At 38.8% G+C, this 25,965-nt stretch overlaps 1 protein-coding gene across 2 annotated transcripts; it reads left to right on the top strand.

Annotated features, from left to right (window-relative positions):
* Positions 1 to 885: 885 nt before the first annotated feature.
* Positions 886 to 25,965, top strand: USP14 (ubiquitin specific peptidase 14). Of its 2 annotated transcripts, none has more exons than XM_063299159.1 (16): positions 886 to 1,063; positions 3,279 to 3,424; positions 3,758 to 3,790; positions 4,431 to 4,535; positions 7,203 to 7,306; positions 9,423 to 9,481; positions 11,239 to 11,369; positions 11,681 to 11,761; positions 14,426 to 14,517; positions 18,127 to 18,241; positions 19,235 to 19,300; positions 19,833 to 19,925; positions 20,553 to 20,681; positions 23,430 to 23,490; positions 24,801 to 24,908; positions 25,285 to 25,965. In XM_063299159.1, exons 1-16 carry the CDS (start codon positions 1,048 to 1,050, stop codon positions 25,434 to 25,436), a joined length of 1,491 nt encoding a protein of 496 aa, XP_063155229.1. In that variant the 5' UTR covers positions 886 to 1,047; the 3' UTR covers positions 25,437 to 25,965. The 2 variants fall into 2 exon arrangements, with proteins under 2 accessions (XP_063155229.1, XP_063155231.1); XM_063299161.1 differs by lacking the exon at positions 886 to 1,063 and adding an exon at positions 1,245 to 1,325.

Below are 25,965 nucleotides of genomic sequence, written 5' to 3'. Positions count from 1 at the left end.
GTGTTTAAGAACATTCTTTACAAAAGAACAACTTTGCAAGCATTTTACTTCAGCAAAGTTCTCATTGCCAGGAGGCAGAGGTAACTGAAATTTGCAAATCATGGGGAATACACTTTCACTGAATTCAAATGGTTTATAAAAAGCATTTTCTAAATTAGTACTGAAATAATGATCGCCAAAGTCTACTGGGACGCCAGAGCACCAAAATGCTATTTTGCATTGCGGTCCAGATCTGGTGACCTAGCACAAAAAAACAGCAAGCCACTGTCATAAAACATCAGATTTACAAAGTGGTAACAGCGTGTTGTTACTATATTGTGTTGTGTAGCTCATGCTAGGCTGTGATCACTATAAAATATAATAAAACACTTGCTTAATTGTAATTTATTAGTAAAGTTTGCGGGACTGCTTAGATATGCTGAAAAAATTATATAGGATCGATTGACGTTTTTGTTTTCCATGTGTTGGATAATGCCAACGAGTGACAGTTTGATGTTAGAGTCTAAGTTAATTTAGACTGTGTCTGACTATATTAATAGCATGCAGCCTTTTTCAATTTGCTGCTTCCCAGAGGTGTTGCACTTTAACTCCCATCATCCCCAGCCACGTTGTGAACGTCCCGATACATCACTATCTTTCAAGCGTGATAAGCTCCTTTATTTCCTCCACCCCTTCTGCTAGACTGGGCTCAAATCTCTTGCCCTGTCTTAGTGGCATCAGCAGCCGGAACCCAGGTGGCGGAGCTCAGCAAAGGAAAGACCGACAAGGCAGAGGGAAAAAACGGGCGTCAGAAACCTCAAGCGCAATGCAGCTCAGCAGCCTTACCCTCTGCCTCCTTCCTAGTAGGACCTCCAGCAGTGGAGCCAAGGAGGAGGCGGGGCCCTTTCCGGAGCTGCGTGCGCAGCCATCCTCGCTTGCAGCGTCATCCTGAGGGGCCGGTTTGAATAAGACCCCAAGGGAGGGAGGCTGGGAAGCGCCGTGCTGCTAGTGCTTCGTCTTCGGTCCTTAGCTAGCCTGTTCCTTTGCTTGCTTGCCCGCTAGCCAGCCATGCCGCTTTTCACAGGTGAGTCTGGCGCGCCTTCTCTCCTGATTGTGGGGCTCGCCGCCGCCGCCTTCCTCCCGAGGGCCTAGTCTGGCTTCTCCTCTCAGGCCTGAAGCGAGGGGTCTTTGCGCTCTCCTGCCCTTCGCTGAGGCGGGAACTGGTGGTAGGGAGGGAGCGAGTCAGCGCGACAGGATCCCTCCTCTTCCTGGACTGTACGGACAGAGACGGGATTTTCTGAAGGAAGGCCGGGTGTAGGCGGTGTGCTTTCGCTCTGCCCTGTCAAGTAAGGATTGTCTTGATGGGGAAGGTAGAAAAAAGTCGACTGGAAGGAAGGGCGAGGGGAAAATAAGGCTGCCCAAGGTGTGGTTGGTTGTGTGTGTGTGTGAGAGGGGTCACTCTGGCGTCTCAACATTGCATAGGCCTTGATTTTACTGGGTGATTTTGAACAGTAGTACTTGGTAACATCATAGCCGGGATTCTCTTTGGAGCAAATCTGCAATGTGGAACTTGAACAAATAATTTTCTTTTATTTTTTTTCACACACACAATTATGAGTGGACGTGAAGATTAGCAAGAGCCATATATTTAACAATTAAGCTAGACGGGGAATTTGATCAGATGCAAGTTGTCATAGAGCAGTGAGAAAGCTTCACTTCTTGAGAGCACTTCTCTCATTCACCTGTTTTAGGGACTTGTGCTCTTGTTCTTATTCGCATTTAATAATTATCTTTGTCTTTTTTGTCTTGTAAAAGGTAAAGATTAACTTCTACAGCAAAAATAGTGATGATGCTATCATTGGGACCTAATGTATTGGTTATTTCCAAACTAGTTGTAGGTTCCAACCTTCCAATTCTTGTTATACCAGCTAGTATGCTACCAGGCATGATAGACAACAAAGTCCCCCACACAACGGAGAGTGAAAAGTCAGGGAAGGCTTGTTTACAGAATTAACACTGTGTACACCCTGCAATGAGTGCTAGCACCTATATGAAAATGTAACGTCAGTCGTATATATTTATGTGTATGTGAATGGTATGTTAAGTGTGTAAAAGGAAAGGCAAAGATGATTTTTCCAAGTATGGTAATTAATAAGGTGGGTAGCATGATAGAAATTTGTACAGAGGAACAAGAGTAAGTTTCATGGTTCTCCAAAAACGTTTCCAGGTCTGTGACTGGTATATGTAATAGATAGTGAAGGTAAATCAGGGACATTATAGAAGAAAGCATATTGAGTACAGTACTTAGAAAACATTGTTCCCTTTTGTAAAGTAAGTAGCTTGCACATAGATGCACCTGTCAGAACATTAAAAGAGATCAGGAAGCCTTAAGATTTGTTTCGGACCTCCTGGCTTCTTCCTCCCATCATGGCTTCTGGTTTGCTGTTTTCAGAGTGCCAATAAGTATTGGCGACAATGCACTGCATGCAATGATTGAGCTCTTCACTGGCTGGAAATTATTTTGAAGAGGTGGTGGCTCTCTTTTGTGTATGCTTTTGGGATCAGGTATATTTTTCTTCACAGGCATTTTTGAACCGGACACTATTTCATCACAGTTAAAAGACAAGGATGAGGTATAAAACTTGGATGCAGATATTACTGCCTCATTGTGTTCAAGTTTCTTCTATAGAAAACATCTTTCTGTTCCTTTCCTGAACCCCAAAAGGGAAGCAAGCAATCATTATATTTCAAAGCCAGCTTTGCAGAGATCAAATAGTTACTGGAACAGAAAACCTCTCTTAGGTTTTCAGATAGAGTATTAATTTCCCACAGAACTGTGTCTGATGAGAAACACAAAAGGAGGGGAGGGGATTGTGTTCACTCCATATTATTTCAACTCTTATATAGCCAAATGTTACCCATATAGAAGCAATATGAGAACAGCATATAATGCATGCTTACTTAAAAATTGGTTTTATCAGCTTTAGCAATATGTTCTCTGAAATGTGAAAAATTTGGTGTTCCAGTGAAGACCTTTGTTGTTGTTACAAGTTGCAGAATATTCAGGTCTGTTGACAGTATGGCCAGTCAGAGTATAACCAAAACTGAGCTACAATTTTTAGGAAAAGCATATTTAAAATAACTTTATATGACTTTAATTTTTATAATTTAAATGTCTAATCATTGCTGCCAAATCAGGAGTCATAATTAACTTAGTTACATCTCGTGGCATGCATTTTCAGTACCAATGTTTATTAATAGTGTTGTTCAGTGTTGTACTTCTAATCCTTGTTTTTCAGTTAATGTAAAATGGGGCAAAGAAAAATTTGATGGAGTGGAGCTGAATACAGATGAGCCTCCAATGGTATTCAAAGCACAGCTTTTTGCTTTAACTGGAGTTCAGCCTGACAGACAGAAAGTGATGGTGAAAGGTGGAACTTTAAAGGTAGAGTTGGATAATATTTTATCACACTTGCTGTTGTGTGTTTTATGTAGTTAATGGATTAGGGCAATTTTGAGCAATAAGGAGCATATCAGCATAAGCTTATCACACCCCAATAGAAGAGCGTTCTGAAAAAATTTATGAACAAAACAACATTTATAATATCAAATGATTTGTGTGTGTGTGTGTACTCTTTTTCTGAGGAATTTTTGGCCATTGCTATGGAATCTAACTACCCATGACATTTTCCTCTTTGGCTGTTAATGTATCTGTTGAATTTGTTGAGTCATCTTACTATTATTGGGAAAAAGTTTACATTTATTTTCTTTCAAATAGGATGATGATTGGGGTAACATCAAGATAAAAAGTGTAAGTATTGATCAGTGTTTGCATTAGATATTTATAATGGTTTGGATCTTTTCTATGCATTACACCTTCATAGAGCAGGGTTTTACCTTTTTCTGTAGCTTCAGTTGGGAATGATTCAAAGTATGATGTGATTGGGAATGGGGAGCAGTAGAAGGAGGATTCAGTTGGCAGATAGTGCCTTTTTAATTATCTTCCAAGTCTATAGCTATAAAGGGTTAAACACTGCTCTTCATACTATAATATTGTTACATGTCTTTAAAATCTTTTTGGAAGGGTACAACAAAAGGTACGTCAAAATAAAAAATGGGAAGTCAAATGTGATTGCTGATATTATTTAATTTTTGTAGTAAGAGAACTACTAGAAAAAAGAGTAATTTCTCAGGCAAATTAAGGGTGTAGTAGATGCTTTGTTTCCTTAAGGAACAAAATGGTATATATTATCACTGTTGTACTGTTTTTCAAAAGATAATAAAATAATCACAATTTAAACTTGCATGTGCCACAGTAGTCTTAACTCAACATGAAAAAGTCAAAACTGCTCTAAAAGTTTTATTTTAAAACCAGTTTCTTGAAGACTAATGTGTGAGATTATATTTAAATGTTTTAACTGTCTGATGAGAAACTTGTACCTTTTCAATAGGGGATGACCTTACTAATGATGGGCTCTGCTGATGCACTTCCTGAAGAACCAGTAGCCCGGCCTGTCTTTGTAGAGGACATGACAGAAGAACAGTTAGCCTCAGCAGTAAGCCTATGTTTTCATTATGCTGTGTTTTGAATGCTGGGCTATGCAAGACCTCAAATTTAATGAAGATTAATATATTATAAACATACTTAGTTTTCCAACCAGAAACCAGGGTCCTAACTGAAACACATTTATTCATTTCATTCATTCGATTTCTACAGCCGCCCATCTCAGCAAGTGACTCTGAGCAGCTTACAACAATAAAAACTATAAAATAATTAAAACAATTAAAATACAAAATAAAATATACATGGCTGCCAAGTAAGCAATGCATGGATATTAATATAACCAAGAAACGGGGCCATTCCCACGCTTGGGGCCCCAGGCCTGGGCACGTAACCAGGCCTTCATAGCCTTACGAAAGGCCAATGGTCGGGGACATTCTGATCTCTGTAGGGAGAATATTCCAGAGGGCAGGCACTATGGCAGAGAAGGCACGTCTTCTAGTCTCCGCCAACTGACATTCCGTGGCTAATGGGACCTGCAGCATACCCAACCTACCAGATCAAATTGGACAGGCAGAAACAAGTGGGAGAAGACTGTCCCTTAGGTAACCCGGTCCCAAGCCATGAAGGGCTTTAAAGGTGACAACCAGCACCTTGAATTGCACCTGGAAGCACGCTGGCAACCAATGCAGCTCACGTAGCAGTGATGTTACGTGCATCGAATATCTTACTCCATTTACTACCCATGCAGCCACATTCTGCACCAGTTGAAGCTTCCGAATGCTCTTCAAGGGCAGCCCTATGTAGAGCGTATTGTAGTGATCCAAATGGGAAGTCATGAGGGCATGAGTGACTGTGAGCAAAGTCTCTTGGTCCAGGAATGGGCGCAACTGGCGCACAACCCAAAGGTGTGCAAAGGCCGTCTTAGCCACAGCTGCTACCTCTTCCAGCAGGAGCCATGAGTCAACGAGGACCCCCAGATTGTGCACTGGGTCTGTCTGGGGCAGTGCAACCCCATCCAGGACCAAAGATGGAAAAACCTTGTTACTGGGAGGCCCACAAACCCAAAGCCACTCAGTCTTGCTTGGTTGAGTCGAAGCCCATTGCACCCCATCCAAGCCCTTCCAGCCTCCAGGCACTGGGAAAGGACATCCACAGCATCACTCAGGCGGCCTGGGGTGGAGATATAAAGCTGGATATCATCAGCATATTGATATCTCACCCCAAACTGTTGGATTTTTCTCAAACAGTGCCTCCCTTTGCTTTTTTAAGTGAGCTGAATTTCTTTGAAGGGTGATGGTTGCTCTCTGTGTTTAAATCATTACCATTTGGTGAATGCAAACCCTTGTATTAGTCTTAATAACTCTTCTGATCTATCCTAAATGGCTTATGCAAAAACTAGCCTTTTGTGGACAAAGGTAGCATGATTTTGTTCGAGTAAACAGTTCTAAGAAAGTAATTGTTATGGTAGTTTTGGAGAAAAAAAAACAGGACTCTCATTGTCTATATACACAGTTCTTGTTCAATGAGCAGATAGCAGCTATATCAAGGAAGCCTTTGCAGCACTTCATCTGATGTGCCAGTTGTACCCTTTTCTAGATAGGAGGGCCCTACCGACAGTCACTTGTACCTTCGTTACTTCACGGTGTGATTACTGCAACACACTCTACATTGCGCTGCCTTTGAAGACCATCCAAAAGCTTCAACTGTCCCAAATGCAACAATTTGGGTAGTGATGATCATGCCTCAGTATGCCCATGTAACTCCTCTGCTTTACAAGCGGTATTGGTTGCCAGTTTGCTTCCAGGTGCGATTCAATGTGCTGGTCATTACTTATAAAGCCCTACATGGCATTGGGCCTAGTTATTTGAGGGACTGCCTATCTCCCATAGGGTCTGCCTGGTTGATTCAATCCAATGGGGTTGGCATGCTCCAAGTTCCTTTGTTTAAACAATGGTATTTATTGGTATCTGGAAGTGCTCCTTCTCTGTGCCCCTATTCTCCTCTGGAATGAGGTTCCCCTCAAGATCTGGTTGGTTCTTACTGCTGTTGTTTTGCAGGGCTTTTTGCCCAGGCTTTTGGCTAGGGTGGTTGAAGCCCAGTTTTGCCATCGTTTTGCTCCTTTGTTTTTATTGTTTTTTTATTGTTATAGGGTTTTATTATTTTTTCTGTTTGTTACTTTGTGAACTGCCCAGAGTCACTGGGAGGTATATAAATTTAATACATAAATAAAATCTATCTTTGTTTATACATTGCCATGCTTCCTTTTTATTTATTTCCAAATTGCCAGTAATTGTAATTCTGTGACTGTTTTGAAATATAACAATTTAAAATTACTAAACAAAAGAATAACTACTTAAAGCAAAACTGAAAATTCAGAGAGAATAAAGTAGTCCCTCCCTTTTTCAAAAAGGGATTAATATAGGTGCCAGCTACAGTGAACAGGCAGATGAATTCTGGAGAAGGTACACTTTCAGATATTTCTGAACGCTCCTCAAAGTATGTTGGAGTCAGGGGGCATCCAGATTAATTAATTAAAATAAAATAATAGTCCAAATGAAATGCAACTAAGGACAAATATCACTGTGGCCAAATGCAGCATTTTTGGGAACTGGCACAAATACCACCTTATGCAGCAAAGAGATGTCATGTTCAGAGAACATTTCTAAAAATACAATATTTAATATAAAAAAGCAAACATTTTTTAATATTTCTTTGACAGATGGAGTTACCGTGTGGCTTAACAAATCTTGGGAATACTTGTTACATGAATGCTACAGTTCAGTGTATTCGCTCTGTGCCAGAACTGAAAGAAGCTCTTAAGAGGTAGGCTTCATAACTGCAAATAAAATGCTGTTAATTTTAATCAGTCTTCTTCTTTTTTTAATATGAAGTAGTATAAATTGTAACTTAATAGTATTTTAATAGGAAAGAAGCTAGAATAAGTTTAAGTAGTAAACTTCACTTTTAACTTTAGATATCAAATGAAAAACTGAAATATATCATTAATTCAAATTGATTGGTAGAACTGTAATATGAATGCAGTGTGTGATCTACTCTGCAAGTGGCATTGAGAGTCCTGTATTAAATAATTATTTAGAAAAAGGCTTTCTGTTCCTGCACTATTTATTTCATAAAGTTTTAATGTCTTATTTTGATTAGTGATCAAACTTGATCAGTTTCAAGAAGTATTGATTCTAGCTCCTAGTTTAAACATACCATTGCTGCAGACTCCAGTAAACTGGAAAGTGGAGATACTAAAGTATTGGCAAAATTAATTTGGCATATCTTTAAAATTGTGTCTTCATGTTTAATCTTACTTTTTCTGTTCCCACTCTTTGTAATTCCATCAAGAAGCAGAATAGTGTTAACTGTGGTAGCATCTTCGAGATGTAGGAGTATCATGAATGATGTATATAAAAGGGAGATTTAGAGATGGTGTCACTTTAAAGCATTTTAGATGGATGAAGTGTTTGGTTAAGCAACCTTTTATGGAATAAATTATCCTTGAAGTTCTTGGTTTATATCCAAAGGTGCTTCTATACAAGCAGAGCATGTTTTTGCTCACACAGTTGGCCTCCCCAACTCCTACCTTTTCTGTCCTTATGTTGCTTCCCCATACACATTTAGGTTGCTTCAGAGGATTCCCTGACCTTTAGGGGCAGCTTTTTAGGAGGTGCAGTGGGCTGCAGTGGAGAGGAAAAGAAAAGGAAGCCCTCTTTTGTGAGTGGAATTTAGATGTAAGCTACTGGCTCTTCATTTCATGTTTCTTTTGATATACTTACAAATTATCCTGAAATATACATAATAAAAGCAGCTGAATATGTCATTGAACAGTAAAAATGGTTCAAAGCTAAATTTTAAGAAACTAATGGTAAAATTAAGAGTTGTATCATCTGGAGAAGTTTAGTAGCTACTTGACTCTTAGAAATACTGGAGAAAACAGTGGAGTGAGACATAGGATGGGGAAATGGGTAAGGAATTTTATCTTTCAAAATAGTAGAACTTGGCTTTTCCTTAAAATATTAGTATTGGGGCAATCTAATTAACTGACAGGAGATTAGATTAGAACACACTTCTTCAAAAAATCAAATGGTTAAATACGGAATTCTTACAAGATGTAAGGATAGTTACTATTTGGATATCTTCAATAAGAAATTAGATTTGGTTATGGAGGGAGAACAAGGCTATGAGAAACTATTAGTGCTGATGGCCATATATTTCCTTTAGCAAAGGAGGTATGGTATGTCTTTATTTCAGTTGCTGGGAATATGAATGAGATACTGCTACTGCAGTCATCTGCTCATGAGCTTCCCATGACATCTTATTGGCCACTGTAGGAATAGAACAGAATCCTAGACAGAGGGATCATTGGTCTGATCCATACAACTAGTCTGATGTGTATATTTGATGTGTACAAAGTAGTGAGAAGCATACAAAGCTTGTTAAGTGCTACCTGGTGAATTTGCTACCAGGTTTCAGCTCACATACTACCTCTTTGACTTGGTAATATTAAATGAATTGTTGAACTATTAAAAACATGTTAACTGAATGCTTGAAGTGTGCCAATCCTTTCCTTGTATGAAGGCATGATCTACAGTTGCATGCAAAAATTTAGGCACATCTGGTCAACTGTATGTTTCAGTGAAACTCTTAAGTCAACTTAAGTTAATACAACATATACATGGTTCAAAGTTAACACAATATCTTTCTTCAAATTTGAATGCACACTTTCTATTTATGTACAGTTAAAGTGTGCATTCAGTTGTGATGGTAACTGGCCTATCTAAAGCTTCCAAAGTGCAAGAATTCCAAATCTCCTTGGTTTTGAGCTCCAAATCTCACAGATGAATCTCAGTCCAAATAAAAGCCATTTAACTTTATTTCTTTATTGTGTTGATTCCAAAGCCAAACTAACTATATGTTTTAAACATTCTTTTAGGTATGCTGGTGCCTTAAGAGCTTCAGGGGAAATGGCCTCTGCTCAGTATATTACTGCAGGTTTGTATTTCAAGAGCAATGCAGAGTTTTCTGATATAATTTAGCTGCCCCAGACAAAATGCTCAGAAGACAGAATACAATTTTGTTTTTGTTTTTCTAGCACCTTTTTAAGTATTTATAGATTTTGAGTTTTAGTTACTACCTTTGAATCATACCCAAATGTTGATCATTGTTACAAAATTTCCTTTTGAAATGTGCAACTTTTTAAAATCCAGAAATACTTGAACATTGGGAACTGGGGTGCTGCTTGTTTACTTTATTGCCCTTGACCAGGACATTTCTACCATTTCATTTAAGAAAAAACAAATAAGAACAGTCAACTATTGAATATGCTACTATCAAATTTTGGGATGGCATGTTCATTGGCTACTCTGTACAACTGCTTACCTTTCTCCTTATTTGGCACTCCTCTAGCTAGGATCTCTTGTATGGATACAGAATATTTGATTAGTTGTCTTCTTAGGTTAATCTTGCCCAATCTATCTGTTCATTATTTCAGTGTAATGTTAGCAAAAAGGTGCAGGGGAACATTGTTTTATCTGTCAAATTGTTGAAATCTTGCTACATTACAATGCAATGTTCAGCACAGCCTTAAAGAATTAGAAGTCAGTTGCATGTACAAAACTTATTAGATGATGGGCTGAAGGTAATTGCTAACAAGGGAGCATGCATGCATTTGTTTTGTATATATCTTTTTGTGACCTTTTGTCAGATTAATAAGAAAATCAGATGAGTGGTGATCATTGACTTTCTATATTAGTTTTCCAGTACATAATCATTAGCCTATTAATTGTATTCTGCTCCACTAGAATCTCACTTTGAAAGTAAATTAACCTGGCTCACTTTTTTAATGCACTAGTGAAACTGCACTTACTGTATACGGTTGTGGTTCCAGTATTAAACGACTCACATGAAATAAATGTCTAAGATAAGCAGCATTGAAACAAACTAGTTGAATTCTGGAAATCTTTATTTCACCAGCAGTCAGTAATACATTTCTCAAGTTTTCAGACAAATAGAACTTATGCTTAAAGTTTTTAAAGTACTGATTAGAGCAAATTATAAAAGAACAAAACAAGTTTTGAAGAATGCTCTAAACAGCCTCTGATTAATTCAGAAGGAGTTGGTAGCACTTGGCTTATTAGGCATGCTTTGATGCCATATACGGGGTAGTCCTCAGGTTATGACAGCAATTGGGACTGGAATTGCTGTTGCTAAGCGACGCAGTCATAAAGCATGATGTCACGTGACTGCGTCACTTAGTAATGGCAATTCCAGCAGTCCCCATTGCTATCATTAAGTGAGGACCATGTGGGTGATTAAACGAGGACCTCATGTGACTGTGACTTCCTGCCAGCTTCCCCATTGACTTTGCTTGTGAGAAGCTGGCAGGGAACATTAGTAATTGTCATCATGTGACCATGGGGATGAGCGATGGCCAGAACTCCGAGGACCAGTGTAAATCCCCTCATTTAGCGCCATTGCAAGTTTGAATGGTTGCTGAACAAGTGGTCATAACCCAAGGACCACCCTGTATGAACCTTTTCCATGCAACAATATAGATTGTTTCACTTGCATGATATAATCAATTGTACAGTATTTTTTGAATAGACTGGTAGTACATTTACATAATATTTTGCTGCAAAATGTAATTGTGTTATGCGTTTAATAAGAGTTTGCTTTTGAGGAATATGCTGCATTTATCATATTACCTTACATTTCTACACAATTTAGTGTTATTTATTTTTACTTTTAAGCTCTAAGAGATTTATTTGATTCTATGGACAAAACTTCCTCCAGTATCCCTCCCATCATTCTTCTCCAGTTTTTACATATGGCCTTTCCTCAGTTTGCCGAGAAAGGAGATCAAGGCCAATATCTTCAACAGGTAAATACTTTTTAATTTTTTTTGTAGGCTCCATATTTTATCCAAAAATGTATCTCTTGTTTTACCCATATATTTCAGTTGTGAGGCAATAACGTAGACATTTCACACAACATGTCACAATACATTCAACATTAATAGCTATATTTTTATGATTCCTTAGCAGCTTCTAGTCCTGGCTGCTGAAGAAAACATGTTAGAAAAAACATGTAGTAAGAAAATGTTTCTCATATGTGTGTGTGTTTGTGTGTATGCACACAAGTATATTTTTTATTGAATTCCAGTGATCTAACTTTAATTATCTTGTTTCTTAGGATGCCAATGAATGCTGGGTACAGATGATGCGAGTACTGCAGCAAAAGTTAGAAGGCATAGAAGGCGATGCAGTAATGGAGGTAAATCTTAGCCATGCTGTATGGAAATAACAGACTAACTCTGGACTGTGGCAGAGTTTTTACAATCAAGAAATATAGTAATAGGGGTGCCTTATTAATTTTTTATTTAGAAATTTTATATGGTCACCCATCTTAAATACAGTGAACAATCAGTATGCAAACTATAACAACCCTATAACCAAAGTTAAACATAATCCAATATAGAGGAGAAAAACTGAGACACTGTATAACAATTTCACAAAAACAGACACACGTATTCGGGCTTCCCTAACGTCCTGGCCCTAACGGCTGTGGAAAAAGCCAGGTCTTAACAGCCTTCCAGAAGGCCAAGAGGGTCAGGGCCCTCCAAATCTCAGGTGTGGAGGTTGCGTTGTAGGACAGATGCTGCAACAGAGAAGGCCATTTTGTGGGATCAAGGAGGTGGTTGATGCCATGGTTGATGTTATTAAAAGCTGCTGAGAGATCTTTGAGGGCAAGGATGGATGCCCCACCACCATCGCAGCCCTTCAGAGGTTATCCACAAGCATGATCAATATTTTCTTGGTACTATAACCCAGCTTGAAAATCAGTTGAAAAGGATCCACATAATCTTCCAAGGCCCCCAGAAGCTGCACCTACCACCTTCTCAATGACCCTCCATAAAACAGGAAGGCTGGAGACAGAGCAATTTTTTTTCATATTTTTGGGTCCAAGGATGGCTTCTTGAGGGGACTGACCACCTCCTTCAAAGAGGGTAGGATGACCCACTCCTGGGTGGTAGCATTTACTACCAACTACATGCTACCTCCCAGCTGGCCTTAACCAACCAAGAGGGACATAGATCTAAACACAGGTGGCGTAGCTCACAACTCCAACAACCGTGTCCACTTTCTCGGGGCTAACCAGGTGAAACTGAGATAACTGGGCAACACTATGCCTCAATCACTTCCATAGGATCTGCCTAACTAGAGTCCAGTTCCAAACGGATCCAAGCAACTTCGTCCAACAGATGCCTAAAATAGTCCTCCTAGTAACCCTGTAAGAGCTACTTCAACTCTTTCCCAAGAAGGGATCTGATCAAACAAAACAGGGCCACCAGTCAGCTATCTGCAGAACAGCAGTAGGCCTGCTTTACTGCTACCGAGTAAGTCATGAATAAAGGCTCTTACCATTCAGTCAGATTTGCTCTTTGTCTTCCTCCAGCAGTGCTGTAGGTGTCTCTTTGTGACATTTCATCTACTGGAACTTTTAGAAAACTATGGAACTCTATGGGGTTCCCAGTCACAGAAAGTCCACACAGGTGCAGTTGACTCTAAGGCTGTTGCACCTGTCCATTCCAGGCAGTGACTAAGGTCTCAGCTGGAAAGTGCATTAGAGTTTCAGAAATAACCCCAAATTCTCTTTGGAACCCTACTGGATTCATCAGTCACCTGGGAGGGACCAACTGAATAGGTAGTTCTTCCTGGGGGGTGGGGGGGCAGCCACAGCGAACTCAAGAAGTAGAAGGCAGGGAAAAGGGACAAGGGACTGATATTTATACTCCCCAATATCAGATCACATCACTGCTGCCCCAAGACAAAAAGTCCAGAGTGCAGTTTATGCTGTGAATCAGGATGTCAGTAATCTGGATCACATCCATAGTTTTATGAACTCTTGAACTGCCTTTGACTCCAGGCCCAAAGAAGGCAGGTTGAAATTCCTCAGAACCATCAGTCTAGGGAACTCCAGCGCCAACCTGGCCACAGAGTCAGGAGCTTGGGCAGGGAAGCTGCTGTGCAGCAGGGAGGCTGATACTTGACCAGCAAACTCATCTGATCCTTACAGTCCAGCTTCACAAACAGGATCTCACACTCAAGATATTTCTGGAGCGCCACCTGTAAAAGCCACCAGAAATTCCCAGATGACCACAGCCATGCCCTTAGCTCTGCCTCAGAGTCATGGCTGGTGCCACATCTGATTCCCAAGAGGCCCCATTTCCAAGTGCCACTTCCCCTTCTGTGTCTAACCAGGTTTCAGTAATGCATGCCAGGTCAGTCCTATCATCCAGGATTAAATCATGGATGAGATGGGACTCATTACAGGCTAACTGTACATTAAGTAGCAACAGATGAAGACCAGAGCCACCAAAACTCCAAAGACTGACGACAGGGGGCTGGAACACAGCATCAGTATTAAATCCCCAAAATGCCCCTCTCTAGCCTGCTGTATCTTTCCATGCCTGTTACCACCCAGATGTTCATGCCTGCCCACTCCTCCCTCGCAACATACAGCCCCCAGCTCTTGGCCACCCTTTTTCATACACTTTGGCCTGGTCTAAGAAGGCTATTCTTGCATTAGGTTCTAATGAGTTGCTGGTGGGTGCTGCATCTGTGCTCTGAAGCAACTTTGGGAGCCCAAAATATTGCACAGCCTGACTTTATATACTGCAAGCTGCCAGTAGGAACTAAAGCTGCTTGGAATATCCACTCAAACTACTTTTTCTAGTGCACTTTTGGATTTAGACTGCTTGACATAGAATTGAAAAAGATCTTTGTTTCCCAAGTTTTGTTCCAAGTAACCCATTCATATTTTTCCCCTTTGGCCATGCTTAGTGTCTATCTAGTTTTAAAAGAACAACAAACACCTCTGTAAGAGGAAAGTATAAGCAGCTTGTATTGTTGCTTACGTATTTGTTTGCTTTTACAGACTGACTCTTCAGTTTCAGGAGCAGCAGCAGCAGCACCTCCTAAAAAGAAGAGCTTAATTGACCAGTTTTTCAGTATTGAGTTTGAAACTATGTATCCTAAACACATTCTGGGATAACAAGGCATACTTATGGTAATAAGATTAGTATATGTGGGATTGGTTTCATAAATTTTACTTACTAAAGAGGTAGTCCTCACTAAGTATATTCTGTAGTAAGTAGCTAAGAGCTTCCATAAATTATATTTAAAGTTGTTTTTAAAGAAAGGTTTGGGCCATGTTATGAAAAAAACCCAATGGTTATCTAAAGAGCTGGTTACTGTCATTAAATAATTTTGTTGTTGTTTATTCGTTTAGTCGCTTCCGACTCTTCGTGACTTCATGGACCAGCCCACGCCAGAGCTTCCTGTCGGTCGTCAACACCCCCAGCTCCCCCAGGGACGAGTCCGTCACCTCTAGAATATCATCCATCCATCTTGCCCTTGGTCGGCCCCTCTTCCTTTTGCCCTCCACTCTCCCTAGCATCAGCATCTTCTCCAGGGTGTCCTGTCTTCTCATTATGTGGCCAAAGTATTTCAGTTTTGCCTTTAATATCATTCCCTCAAGTGAGCAGTCTGGCTTTATTTCCTGGAGGATGGACTGGTTTGATCTTCTTGCAGTCCAAGGCACTCTCAGAATTTTCCTCCAACACCACAGTTCAAAAGCATCGATCTTCCTTCGCTCAGCCTTCCTTATGGTCCAGCTCTCGCAGCCATATGTTACTACAGGGAACACCATTGCTTTAACTATGCGGGCCTTTGTTGTCAGTGTGATGTCTCTGCTCTTCACTATTTTATCGAGATTTGTCATTGCTCTTCTTCCAAGGATTAAGCGTCTTCTGATTTCCTGACTGCAGTCAGCATCTGCAGTAATCTTTGCACCTAGGAATACAAAGTCTTTCACTGCTTCTACATTTTCTCCCTCTATTTGCGAGTTATCAATCAAGCTGGTTGCCATAATCTTGGTTTTTTTGAGGTTTAGCTGCAAGCCAGCTTTTGCACTTTCTTCTTTCACCTTCATCATAAGGCTCCTCAGTTCCTCTTCACTTTCAGCCATCAAAGTGGTATCATCTGCATATCTGAGATTGTTAATGTTTCTTCCAGAGATTTTAACTCCAGCCTTGGATTCCTCAAGGCCAGCTTGTCGCATGATGTGTTCTGCATACAAGTTGAATAGGTAGGGTGAGAGTATACAGCCCTGCCGTACTCCTTTCCCAATCTTAAACCAGTCCGTTGTTCCGTGGTCTGTTCTTACTGTTGCTACTTGGTCGTTATACAGATTCTTCAGGAGGCATACAAGATGACTTGGTATCCCCATACCACTAAGAACTTGCCACAATTTGTTATGGTCCACACAGTCAAAGGCTTTAGAATAGTCAATAAAACAGAAATAGATGTTTTTCTGAAACTCCCTGGCTTTTTCCATTATCCAGCGGATATTGGCAATTTGGTCTCTAGTTCCTCTGCCTTTTCTAAACCCAGCTTGTACATCTGGCAATTCTCGCTCCATGAATTGCTGAAGTCTACCTTGCAGGATCTTGAGCATTACCTTACTGGCATGTGAAATGAGTGCCACTGTTCGATAGTTTGAACATTCTTTAGTGTTTCCCTTTTTTGGTATGGGGATATAAGTTGATTTTTTCCAGTCTGATGGCCATTCTTGTGTTTTCCAAATTTGCTGGCATATAGCATGCATTACCTTGACAGCATCATCTTGCAAGATTTTGAACAGTTCAGCTGGGATGCCGTCGTCTCCTGTTGCCTTGTTATTAGCAATGCTTCTTAAGGCCCACTCAACCTCACTCTTCAGGATGTCTGGCTCTAGCTCACCGACCACACCGTCAAAGCTATCCCTGATATTGTTATCCTTCCTATACAGGTCTTCTGTATATTCTTGCCACCTTTTCTTGATCTCTTCTTCTTCTGTTAGGTCCTTGCCATCTTTGTTTTTGATCATACCCATTTTTGCCTGGAATTTACCTCCAATGTTTCTAATTTTCTGGAAGAGGTCTCTTGTCCTTCCTATTCTGTTGTCTTCTTCCACTTCCGCGCATTGCTTGTTTAAAAATAATTCCTTATCTCTTCTGGCTAACCTCTGGAATTTTGCATTTAATTGGGCATATCTCCCCCTATCACTGTTGCCTTTTGCTTTCCTTCTTTCTTGGGCTACTTCTAGTGTCTCAGCAGACAGCCATTTTGCCTTCTTGGTTTTCTCTTTCTTTGGGATGTATTTTGTTGCCGCCTCCTGAACAATGCTGCCAACTTCTGTCCAGAGTTCTTCCGGGACCCTATCTACTAAGTCCAGTCCCTTAAATCGATTCTTCACCTCCACTGCATATTCCTTAGGAATATTAGTGAGCTCATATCTAGCTGATCTGTGGGTCTTCCCTAATCTCTTTAGTCTGATCCTAAATTGTGCAAGAAGAAGTTCGTGATCTGAACTACAGTCAGCTCCAGGCCTTGTTTTTACCGACTGTACAGATGTCCGCCACCTTTGGCTGCAAAGGATGTAATCAATCTGATTTCGGTGTTGTCCATCTGGTGAAGTCCATGTATAAAGCCGTCTCTTAGGTTGTTGGAAGAGAGTGTTTGTTATGCAGAGTGAATTGTCTTGGCAAAATTCTATCAGCCTGTGTCCTGCTTCGTTTTGTTCTCCCAGGCCATACTTACCTGTAATTCGAGGTGTCATTTGACTGCCCACCTTAGCATTCCAGTCTCCTGTGATGAAAATAACATCTCTTTTAGGCGTGTTGTCCAGTAGTTGCTGCAGATCCTCATAGAACCGCTCTACTTCAGCTTCTTCAGCATTTGTGGTTGGGGCGTATATTTGGATCACTGTGATGTTAGATGGCTTGCCCTGAATTCGAACTGAGATCATTCTGTCGTTTTTGGGGTTGTATCCAAGCACTGCTTTAGCCACTTTACTATTAATTATGAAGGCTACTCCATTTCTTCTGTGGTCCTCTTGTCCGCAGTAGTAGATCTGGTGGTCATTTGATGTGAAGTGGCCCATTCCAGTCCATTTCAGTTCACTGACGCCCAGAATGTCTATCTTTAATCTTGACATCTCACCAATAACCACATCCAATTTGCCCTGGCTCATAGATCTTACATTCCAGGTTCCAATGGTGTGTTGATCCTCAGAACATCGGATTCGCCGTTCACCACCAGCACCGTCGGCCGCTAGCCGTCCTTTCGGCTTTGAGCTAGCTGCGTCATCACGTCTGGGGCTAGTTGAGCTCATCCTCTGTTCCTCCCCAGTAGCATTTTGACCATCTTCCGACCTGGGGGTCTCATCTTCCGATGGTATACCGACATAACTCTGGTTGTACTGATCCATTTAGTTTTCACGGCAAGAATACTGAGGTGGGTTGCCATTACCTTCCCCAGGGATCGCATTTAGTCTGACCTCTCTGTCATGACCTTCCCGTCTTGGGTGGCCCTTCACGGTTTAGCTCATGGCATCATTGAGGTGCTCAAGCTCCAGCACCACGACAAGGTAACGATCCTTTGCTGAAGCATTAAATAATAGGTGCTGATATAAGCACTATTTTGTTGCAGCAATTTAAGCCTTCTGAAAGTAAGACAACTTTCTGCAAACCGTTAAGCTCAGTGTTTGGGAGTAGTTCGGTGCTTTTCATTTTTGGTCCTTAATATTTTGTGAAGCATGAAATGCACAGAAGCAGAAGAGGAGGAAGTCACAAAAGGAAGAGAGAATCAACTCCAACTTAGTTGCTTTATCAATCAAGAAGTTAAATATCTTTTCACGGGTCTTAAATTGGTGAGTTACTGTGGCATTTTTATTCATAAAATTTTTTAGCGCTGTGTTTGAAAGGGTTTATTTTGGTTATCTAGAAATTGGTCCACAAAAAGTTTTCAAGGAGGGGAAGCAGATTTGAACATGAAATTTAAGATTGTTGGAGTTTCTAATATTTTATTTTCTAAGACATTGTATAAAACTGAAAATGCATTTTACATATTTCTTTCATTTTCTTGATAAGAAGAGGTGTTAAGATGAGAATTAAAAAATGAAATGTGGAATACTGTTCTAAATATACTTGCCAACTTTCAATTGTATGTTTCAGATATTCTAGGGAAGTAGTATACTAGGGCTGTGCAGTATGTTCCATTCAGAGACAGAAAGGGGTTTCAGAATGTGTCTGCAACTCCTTGAATCAAGCATGTCTTTTCCTGGAATTGCATTGCAGCTGTGTAATGCAGTTAAACAATGAGAAAAGATACAGCTGCTGTAAGGATTTATACACAGCTGCCTTTAAATCCAAAGTGTTGCACATCCTTATGGCATATGCATTTTATAGTATAGGGAACATCAGTTCCCCAAATGTTTCTAGACTATTGTTCTCATTATCCTGGATGATTTAGCCATATTGACTGGAGCTACTAGAAGTTTGAATCCAACATCCGAGTATCACAAATTGCTTATCCTTATTATATTACTTCTCCTCCCTCCAACCCATGGAAATACATGTGGTAGTTGGAAGAAAAAGGTAATCAAATTTTCCACTAGATCAACACAAATTTCCTTGCATGGGCATAAGTAACACTTTGGATCTAGGCTATTATGTGTTATTTCTTCCCTCATTCCTTGAAAAATACTTCCAGATTTCAGTAAATATCTTTGGGCACAGTTTGTTCATTCTTACTACATTATCCTTTAAATGCTCTACAGAAAAAAAAGGACATATGAAATGCCTTACTTAATTTTGCATGTCTTCTAATCCTTCTTATCTGTAGCAATATGTTTCTCTTACAGCGTCTTCAGGAAGAAATAACTAAATTATCACCAACGTTGCAAAGAAATGCCCTTTATTTAAAAACGGTGAGCATAACTTTGAAAGATCCCTTTATTGTAATGGAACTCTGCTTATGATGTGCAATTTTAAGAGTGTGAAGTATAGTGAGCAAAGTTTAAAAGTCCCTGAAATAAAAATAGATGGACTTCTGTTATGCCCTATGTCTTCTGGAAGAACATAACTACATTCTAAAGATTATCACATAGCTTCCCTATTCTAAACTCATCATAATCAGTTGGCCACCTAGAATCACTTCATGATTGTGATGGGACACGAGTTGATAAATATGTATGTACTGTATGTATTCATGTATCTGTAAAAGCAAGTAAGGTTTCTGTAAATAAGATATGATACCTCCACAATGTATATATTCAGGGGATGGAAGTTGAGTAGTATGACACAAATAGAGAAAACTTGCATTATTTATACCATTTGATGTGAAAACCTATACCCTTGCAACTTGTTTTGTCTGTCTTATAAATGTTTTTAATGCATACAGTTTTAATTGTTCTAGCTTTTCATGCCCAGTGATTCTAGTGAATGCTTTTCTTCTTCTAGTCCAAAATAAGTCGCTTGCCTGCATACCTTACTATTCAAATGGTTCGGTTTTTTTACAAAGAGAAAGAATCTGTGAATGCCAAAGTTCTCAAAGTAAGTACATTTAATATTTGGTAAGTTCTACACCTGATCTATCTGGTAATTAGCTGTGTCATAAATTCAGCAATCAAGGTTTGTTATTCAGCTGCAGTGTAATTTGGATTAAAGCAAGCTGATTTACCATTCTTTTGTACTATAAATGGAAGCAAAAGCAGAGTCAATCCAGATTGTATTGATTTATCAGATTCATGATGCTTTTGCTAAGCCATTGTGTGGTATGAAGGGCATAGGACACTGGAAAATATTACATAAGCTGGGTTTGTTTTTCTAATTTCCTAATATGGGCATGGAAAAGACCAAAGGTAAGCACTAGAGCACATGTTTTGCAATATAAGATTCCAGAGCCCCCAGTTGGGGCTGAGAAAGACTGAATTCTGAGAGATGATGCTGGTACAATTCTGAACTAGATGAATTCATGGTCTGGCAAGATATGGGGCAATTTTCTATATTCCTAAGGCATTTAAAATTTTAAATACTGAGCCTTAAGTGCACATACTTCGTTTAAAGATCTTAGATTATTGCCAGTATTGTTTTAAATTAAATGGAATTAAGTCTATGGCTGCTGATTCACTTCATATGATGACTTACATGGATGTTACACTCTTTTTAAAATTGCTATAGGATGTTAAATTTCCACTTATGTTGGATGTATATGAACTATGTACACCAGACCTTCAAGAAAAGATGGTCCCATATCGATCAAAATTCAAGGATCTGGAAGATAAAAAAGTAAACCAGCAAACAAATAATGTAGGTAACCCATTAAGTTTGATTAATCATTAAGTTTGATTTAACAGTGTATGCATTTTCTTTACAGGTAGACCTTAAGTCAGGTCCAGTATTATGAAGGTAGAGCTTATAACCAAACATCATTTAGACTGCTAATGATTGTGTTTTTAATAATAAAAAGATTTGTAGTAAAATGACTGATTTGGAATGTGAAGAATTACTGTTGAGGGTTTTTTTAGATTCTGTGGTCTAATAAATCATTGCAGCTACAGTTGAAGATGTAAATTTTCAAGATTCACTGGAGAGAATTATTAATTTCAAGTTAATCTTACTTGTTAAGAGCAGAACAATTAGATATACTGTATATACCTCAGTAATGCTTTTGACATTATTATTTAATCTGGGAGTTTAAGAAGCCATTTGGGTTGCAGCCTATTTTGGTAGGGCAAAACAGGCCCTCTGTATTTTGGCCTTTTGTGAGTGCATCAGAGAGAGACTGATCTCTGAACCCTTAAATGACATGCAGCTTAATTCTCTGTTAGAACTTTAACTCAGATACACAGCAAGATGGGAATTTCAGCTTTGAAATAAGAGTTTTGAATCCTTTTGAAAGCCATACACAAGCATTGAGCAGTCCAAAAAACACATATTATGCAAGTTCAAGGGTTTTAAACGGCTAAAAACTAGTTTTTAGATTTTTGCTAAGTTAATACAGAACAATCTGTAACAAACTTCTTAAAAATTGGGTCAAGAACTATATCTCTGATTAAGTACTAATCAGGAAACTCTTATCTTAAGGTCTGCCTGCAGTCCTTGATTGTCAGTGAGGAACAAAGCATGATTTGTTGGATCAAGTAATTTGGTTTATAATCAGACATAACTGTAAAACTGGTTTAATCTGCCATGAAAGTTTTAATGTAATCCATCTGTTGTTAATGTGATAAGTAATAAGTTATGGCACCAAAATATGTTTCAAAGGACCATAAAGTAAGAGAACCAAAATAAACTTAGAAATTCTGTATAGTAGTGATAAAGTATTGAAGAATATAAAGAAAGTGATTGAAAGACTAAATTACTAGAAACCCTAGCTGTAGACTAAGGTAACTCCTGTTAGTCTTAATGTGTGATCAGTACAAAATAGTAGAAAGTCAAATTAGTTTCAAGCTAGCTATTTGTATAAATCAACGGAATGAATGTAAGTTAGAGATTTGAATATATATCTCCCTACAAGACCTCCTCTCAGAATAATAATTTAAAAGAGGACTGTCAAGGAAGCATCTTGGCACCCTCCTTGTTCAATCTACATATAAATACAACCCTGATTTCCACAGTCCCAGACTGGCACACTGCAAGACATCCATCCTTTTGATGCTATTGTTTTGTATCCCAAACTCCAGTTGGTCTCAGAAGAGTACTGAAATCTATCATTTCCTGTACTGAGCAAAACAGGTTCACACTTAATTACCAAAACCCCCGAATCATGTCCTTTAGGAAAAGATCTGAACAGAAAACTTGGATTATAGAGGGGAAGAAGAGTGAGTAAATTCACACCTTTAAATACTTCAGAGTGGGTTTTGATGGCAAAGGATTATGGAAAAGCATCATGATTATGCCTTTCAAGTGACATTATGATTTTCTACCACCATTAAGTCCTCCTTTTTCTTCAAGGGCAGAGAGGTAGTCCCAGCTACTCTTAAACTTTTTAAAGCCAAAACATTTAGATGTACTCTTATCTGGAGCACAGGTGGAATCTGTGTCAGAAGAAACGCCATGGGGATGGTGAAAGCTATTCTTGCCAGCCCAAGCTGTGCAGCCAATGTCATTCTCAGAGTTGGTGGGAATCCCTAAAACAAAGATTATAGCCAGGAGGCTGATGATCAGCTATTGACTAAAGATTCAGTTCTTCCCCACTGGCCTGTTATCCCTTGAATTGACAGAGGACATTCTCCTGCTTGGAAGGGTGCTGTAGAGCCCAAGCTAGCATGTTACCAATCCTCAGCTGCATTCCTTCTTACCCTAAGTTATGAAGAGGCCAGACATGTACTTTTTTAAAGGATAAGTAATACGTAGTACCAACTGGAGATCAGTAGGGCAGCACATAACAGAACCTGGATTTCAAGGGGATCTTGGGTGCTGGCCAAATACTTAGCATCTCTCACTTTCCCCAGGTTGAGGAAGGACTTCTTTCAGGCATGGCATGTGTTACTATCAGTGCTCCTACTCCAAAATCTCCTTATCTGAATGAGTTTACTTTTGTGGTTCAGAGATTAAAAACATTGTCCATATTCTGCTGTATTGTAATTTCTAAGGGAACATGGATAATTCTCTTATTTTGTCTTTTCTGCAACATTGTCCAGGGCAAACAGGTATTTCACATAAATCTATTTTCTTATATTAATGCTTGTATTAATAAGCCATCAAATACTGTATCCCTGATTTTTAAATTTGCATGTTTTTTACTGGATCATTGATTTCAATAATGAAGTATATATGAAAAATCTCTGCCACACGAAAGCTTAATTTCTTTTGCTAGTGATCCCCTTATTCTTGGTGTTAGCATTCTCTAATTCATATATGATAGCATTTAAACAAGCAGGGTAGCCACGACCACTACTTAAGCCTTAGACCTTCAGCTTTTTATTTTACAAATGATTTCCAAATAATAATAATAAAAACAACCACATATAAAAATCATCCTATGATTTTACTTATTTTTAATTCCATATTTCATAGTTACAAAATTAAAACATCTTCTGTTTCATTTTCAAGTCTAGTAAAGGTGATGGTTCACAGAAGGAGATTAAATATGAACCGTTTTCCTTTTCTGATGGTAAGTAGAAAAACATTCAACGTCTACATTTAGAACTGCAGATATTTTTACCTTGCCTTACCTTAATGTGGCATTACTAAAAATTGACAGATTTTTAGTAGACAGATTATTTTAGTAAACAAATTAATTTGGTAGACAGATTATTTTTAGTAGACAGATTAATTTTAAAATTTAATTATTTTTATTAGATTATTTTTAGCAGATAGATTATTTGGGAATGCCTGCAGCTATGGTTGAAATCAATATTTATTTATTTATTTATTTATTTATTTAATTTATTTTCTATCTTGCCTTTATTATTTTTAAAAATAACTCAGTACTCCTTCCTCCTCCTATTTCTCCCACAACAACCCTGTGAGGTGGGTTGGGCTGAGAGTGACTGTCCCAAGGTCACCCAGCTGGCTTTCATTCCTAAGGCAGGACTAGAACTCTCAGTCTCCTGGTTTCTAGCCCATTGATAAACTATATACCATAATATTTGAATAGTCCTTGGCTACAGGTAATAAAGGACAGCAAGCTAAATCTCACAAGTGGTAATGGTTATAGAGCACAGAAGTTACCAGATTAGGTATAATTTTCATGTTTTGTAAAATATTTTTACAGAGCTACAGTTTTTCATGTTTAGTGCAGAAATTGTGTTAGTAATAATTTAATAAGCTTTTAGCTTCAAATTAAATTTGAAACTCACAAATTACTAATAAAAATTTCAGTGTAGAATAGAATAAAATCATTACATTTATTTTGATCTGTCTTGAAATACTTGTGACTTAAACATTTAATATTCCAATAGTCAGCTTCTGATGGATCGGAGGAAAAAGTTATACAAGAAGAAGTGCTAGTATCTTGCCAATTCTGTTGTATGCAGTTGTACATACTTTTAACCCCAAGCACTCTGATTAATTTTATTATCTCTCCTATATGCATTTACTTCATTGGCTTCTCCCACTTGGAGTATTTGATTATATTTAAATATGTGCAGACAGGCCATTCACTGATTGTCTGCTGTTTAACTTGTTGGAGACAGTGAATATTTTGCAAGCACAGGTCTGCTTAAGCAGTGAGACTTTGTGAGTGCCTGCAGAGTGTAAATCAAAAGCAACCAGCAGTCTTTTGAAACGGGGATGGGGGGAGAGCATGCACAGTTGTGAATCCATTTTGTTGATGGTTAGAAATCATTGTCCCAAATATGTTTTGTGGGATTAATCTGCTTCTTGTGTTCTAATTCTGAAGGTGAGAGTTTTGAAACGTATGGAGAACAGTGTGTAAAATGTTTATTGTATTACATTGTAGCATCTTCTTTGCCTCCTCAGATATTGGTTCCAATAATTGTGGTTACTATGACCTACAGGCAGTGCTAACACATCAAGGAAGATCTAGTTCTTCTGGACACTATGTATCTTGGGTTAAAAGAAAACAAGGTATTGAAGCAATTTTAGGAAGTAGCCAAATAATAGCCTAAGTTACTTGGCTGCCTTCCTTTTTTGAAAAATTAATTGGAAAATTAATTCAGCACTGTTGATTATTATTATTATTATTAATTTTATCCTGCCTTTTTAATATATAACTCAAGGTGGCAAACATACCTAAGACTTCTGCCTCCTATTTTCCCCACAACAATAACCCTTTGAGGTGGGCTGGGCTGAGAGAAAGTGACTGGCCCAAAAAACAGCTTTCATGCCTAAGGGAGGTCTAGAACTCAGTGTCCTGGTTTCTAGGCCAGTACTTTCACCACTACACCTCTCACATTAATGTCATTTGAAGTGTTAATTGACTAGTGTTTTTTTCCCCCCACAGATGAATGGATTAAATTTGATGACGACAAAGTCAGCATTGTTACACCTGAAGATATTTTGAGGTTATCGGGGGGTGGGGACTGGCATATAGCTTATGTTCTACTTTATGGGCCACGCAGAATTGAAGTAATGGAAGATGAATCTGAACAGTAGACTTCCTTTCTATCTACATTTGCTAAGGTGTGAAATAAATGTCTTAACTGTAGAGCTCACAGAAACTGCAAAATTGGATCACTAAAATACTGTATTTTGGCGCAACAAGAAAGCAAAACATGTTTAAAACTAAAGCCAATAGGAAGCAGCCATTTACTAGGGGTAGGTTGATGAATTCGAAAATAATTTTAGTACTGTATTGCAAAAGTTGATACTTAAAACAATATAGCTATTAACAAAATTAAGTGAGCTTCCTGCTCTTCCCTCTAAAATTTTCAGCAAGATATTTATTGCACACCTATTCATACCTTTGTTAACTCCTGCATGGTTTCTACCAGTTCAGTAGCTGTCCATCCTTTTTTTTGTGTCAGAAAGATAAAAATCAATTGTTGCCTCAACATGTAACTCAGTGCTGCTGCTCATAGCCTGTGGAAATATGGCTACAATCACGTATTTGTCCAGCCTGATGTGCCAACTCAGTCTGCTCTGTTGCTGGCATTTTTGACTTTAAATAAAAAGTGATCAGTAA

The sequence above is a fragment of the Candoia aspera genome, chromosome 3 (genome assembly GCF_035149785.1).
Source record: "Candoia aspera isolate rCanAsp1 chromosome 3, rCanAsp1.hap2, whole genome shotgun sequence".
Taxonomy (NCBI): Eukaryota; Metazoa; Chordata; class Lepidosauria; order Squamata; family Boidae; genus Candoia; species Candoia aspera.
The sequence above is the reverse complement of the archived record's forward strand: the minus strand, read 5'-3'. Positions and strand labels throughout refer to the sequence as shown.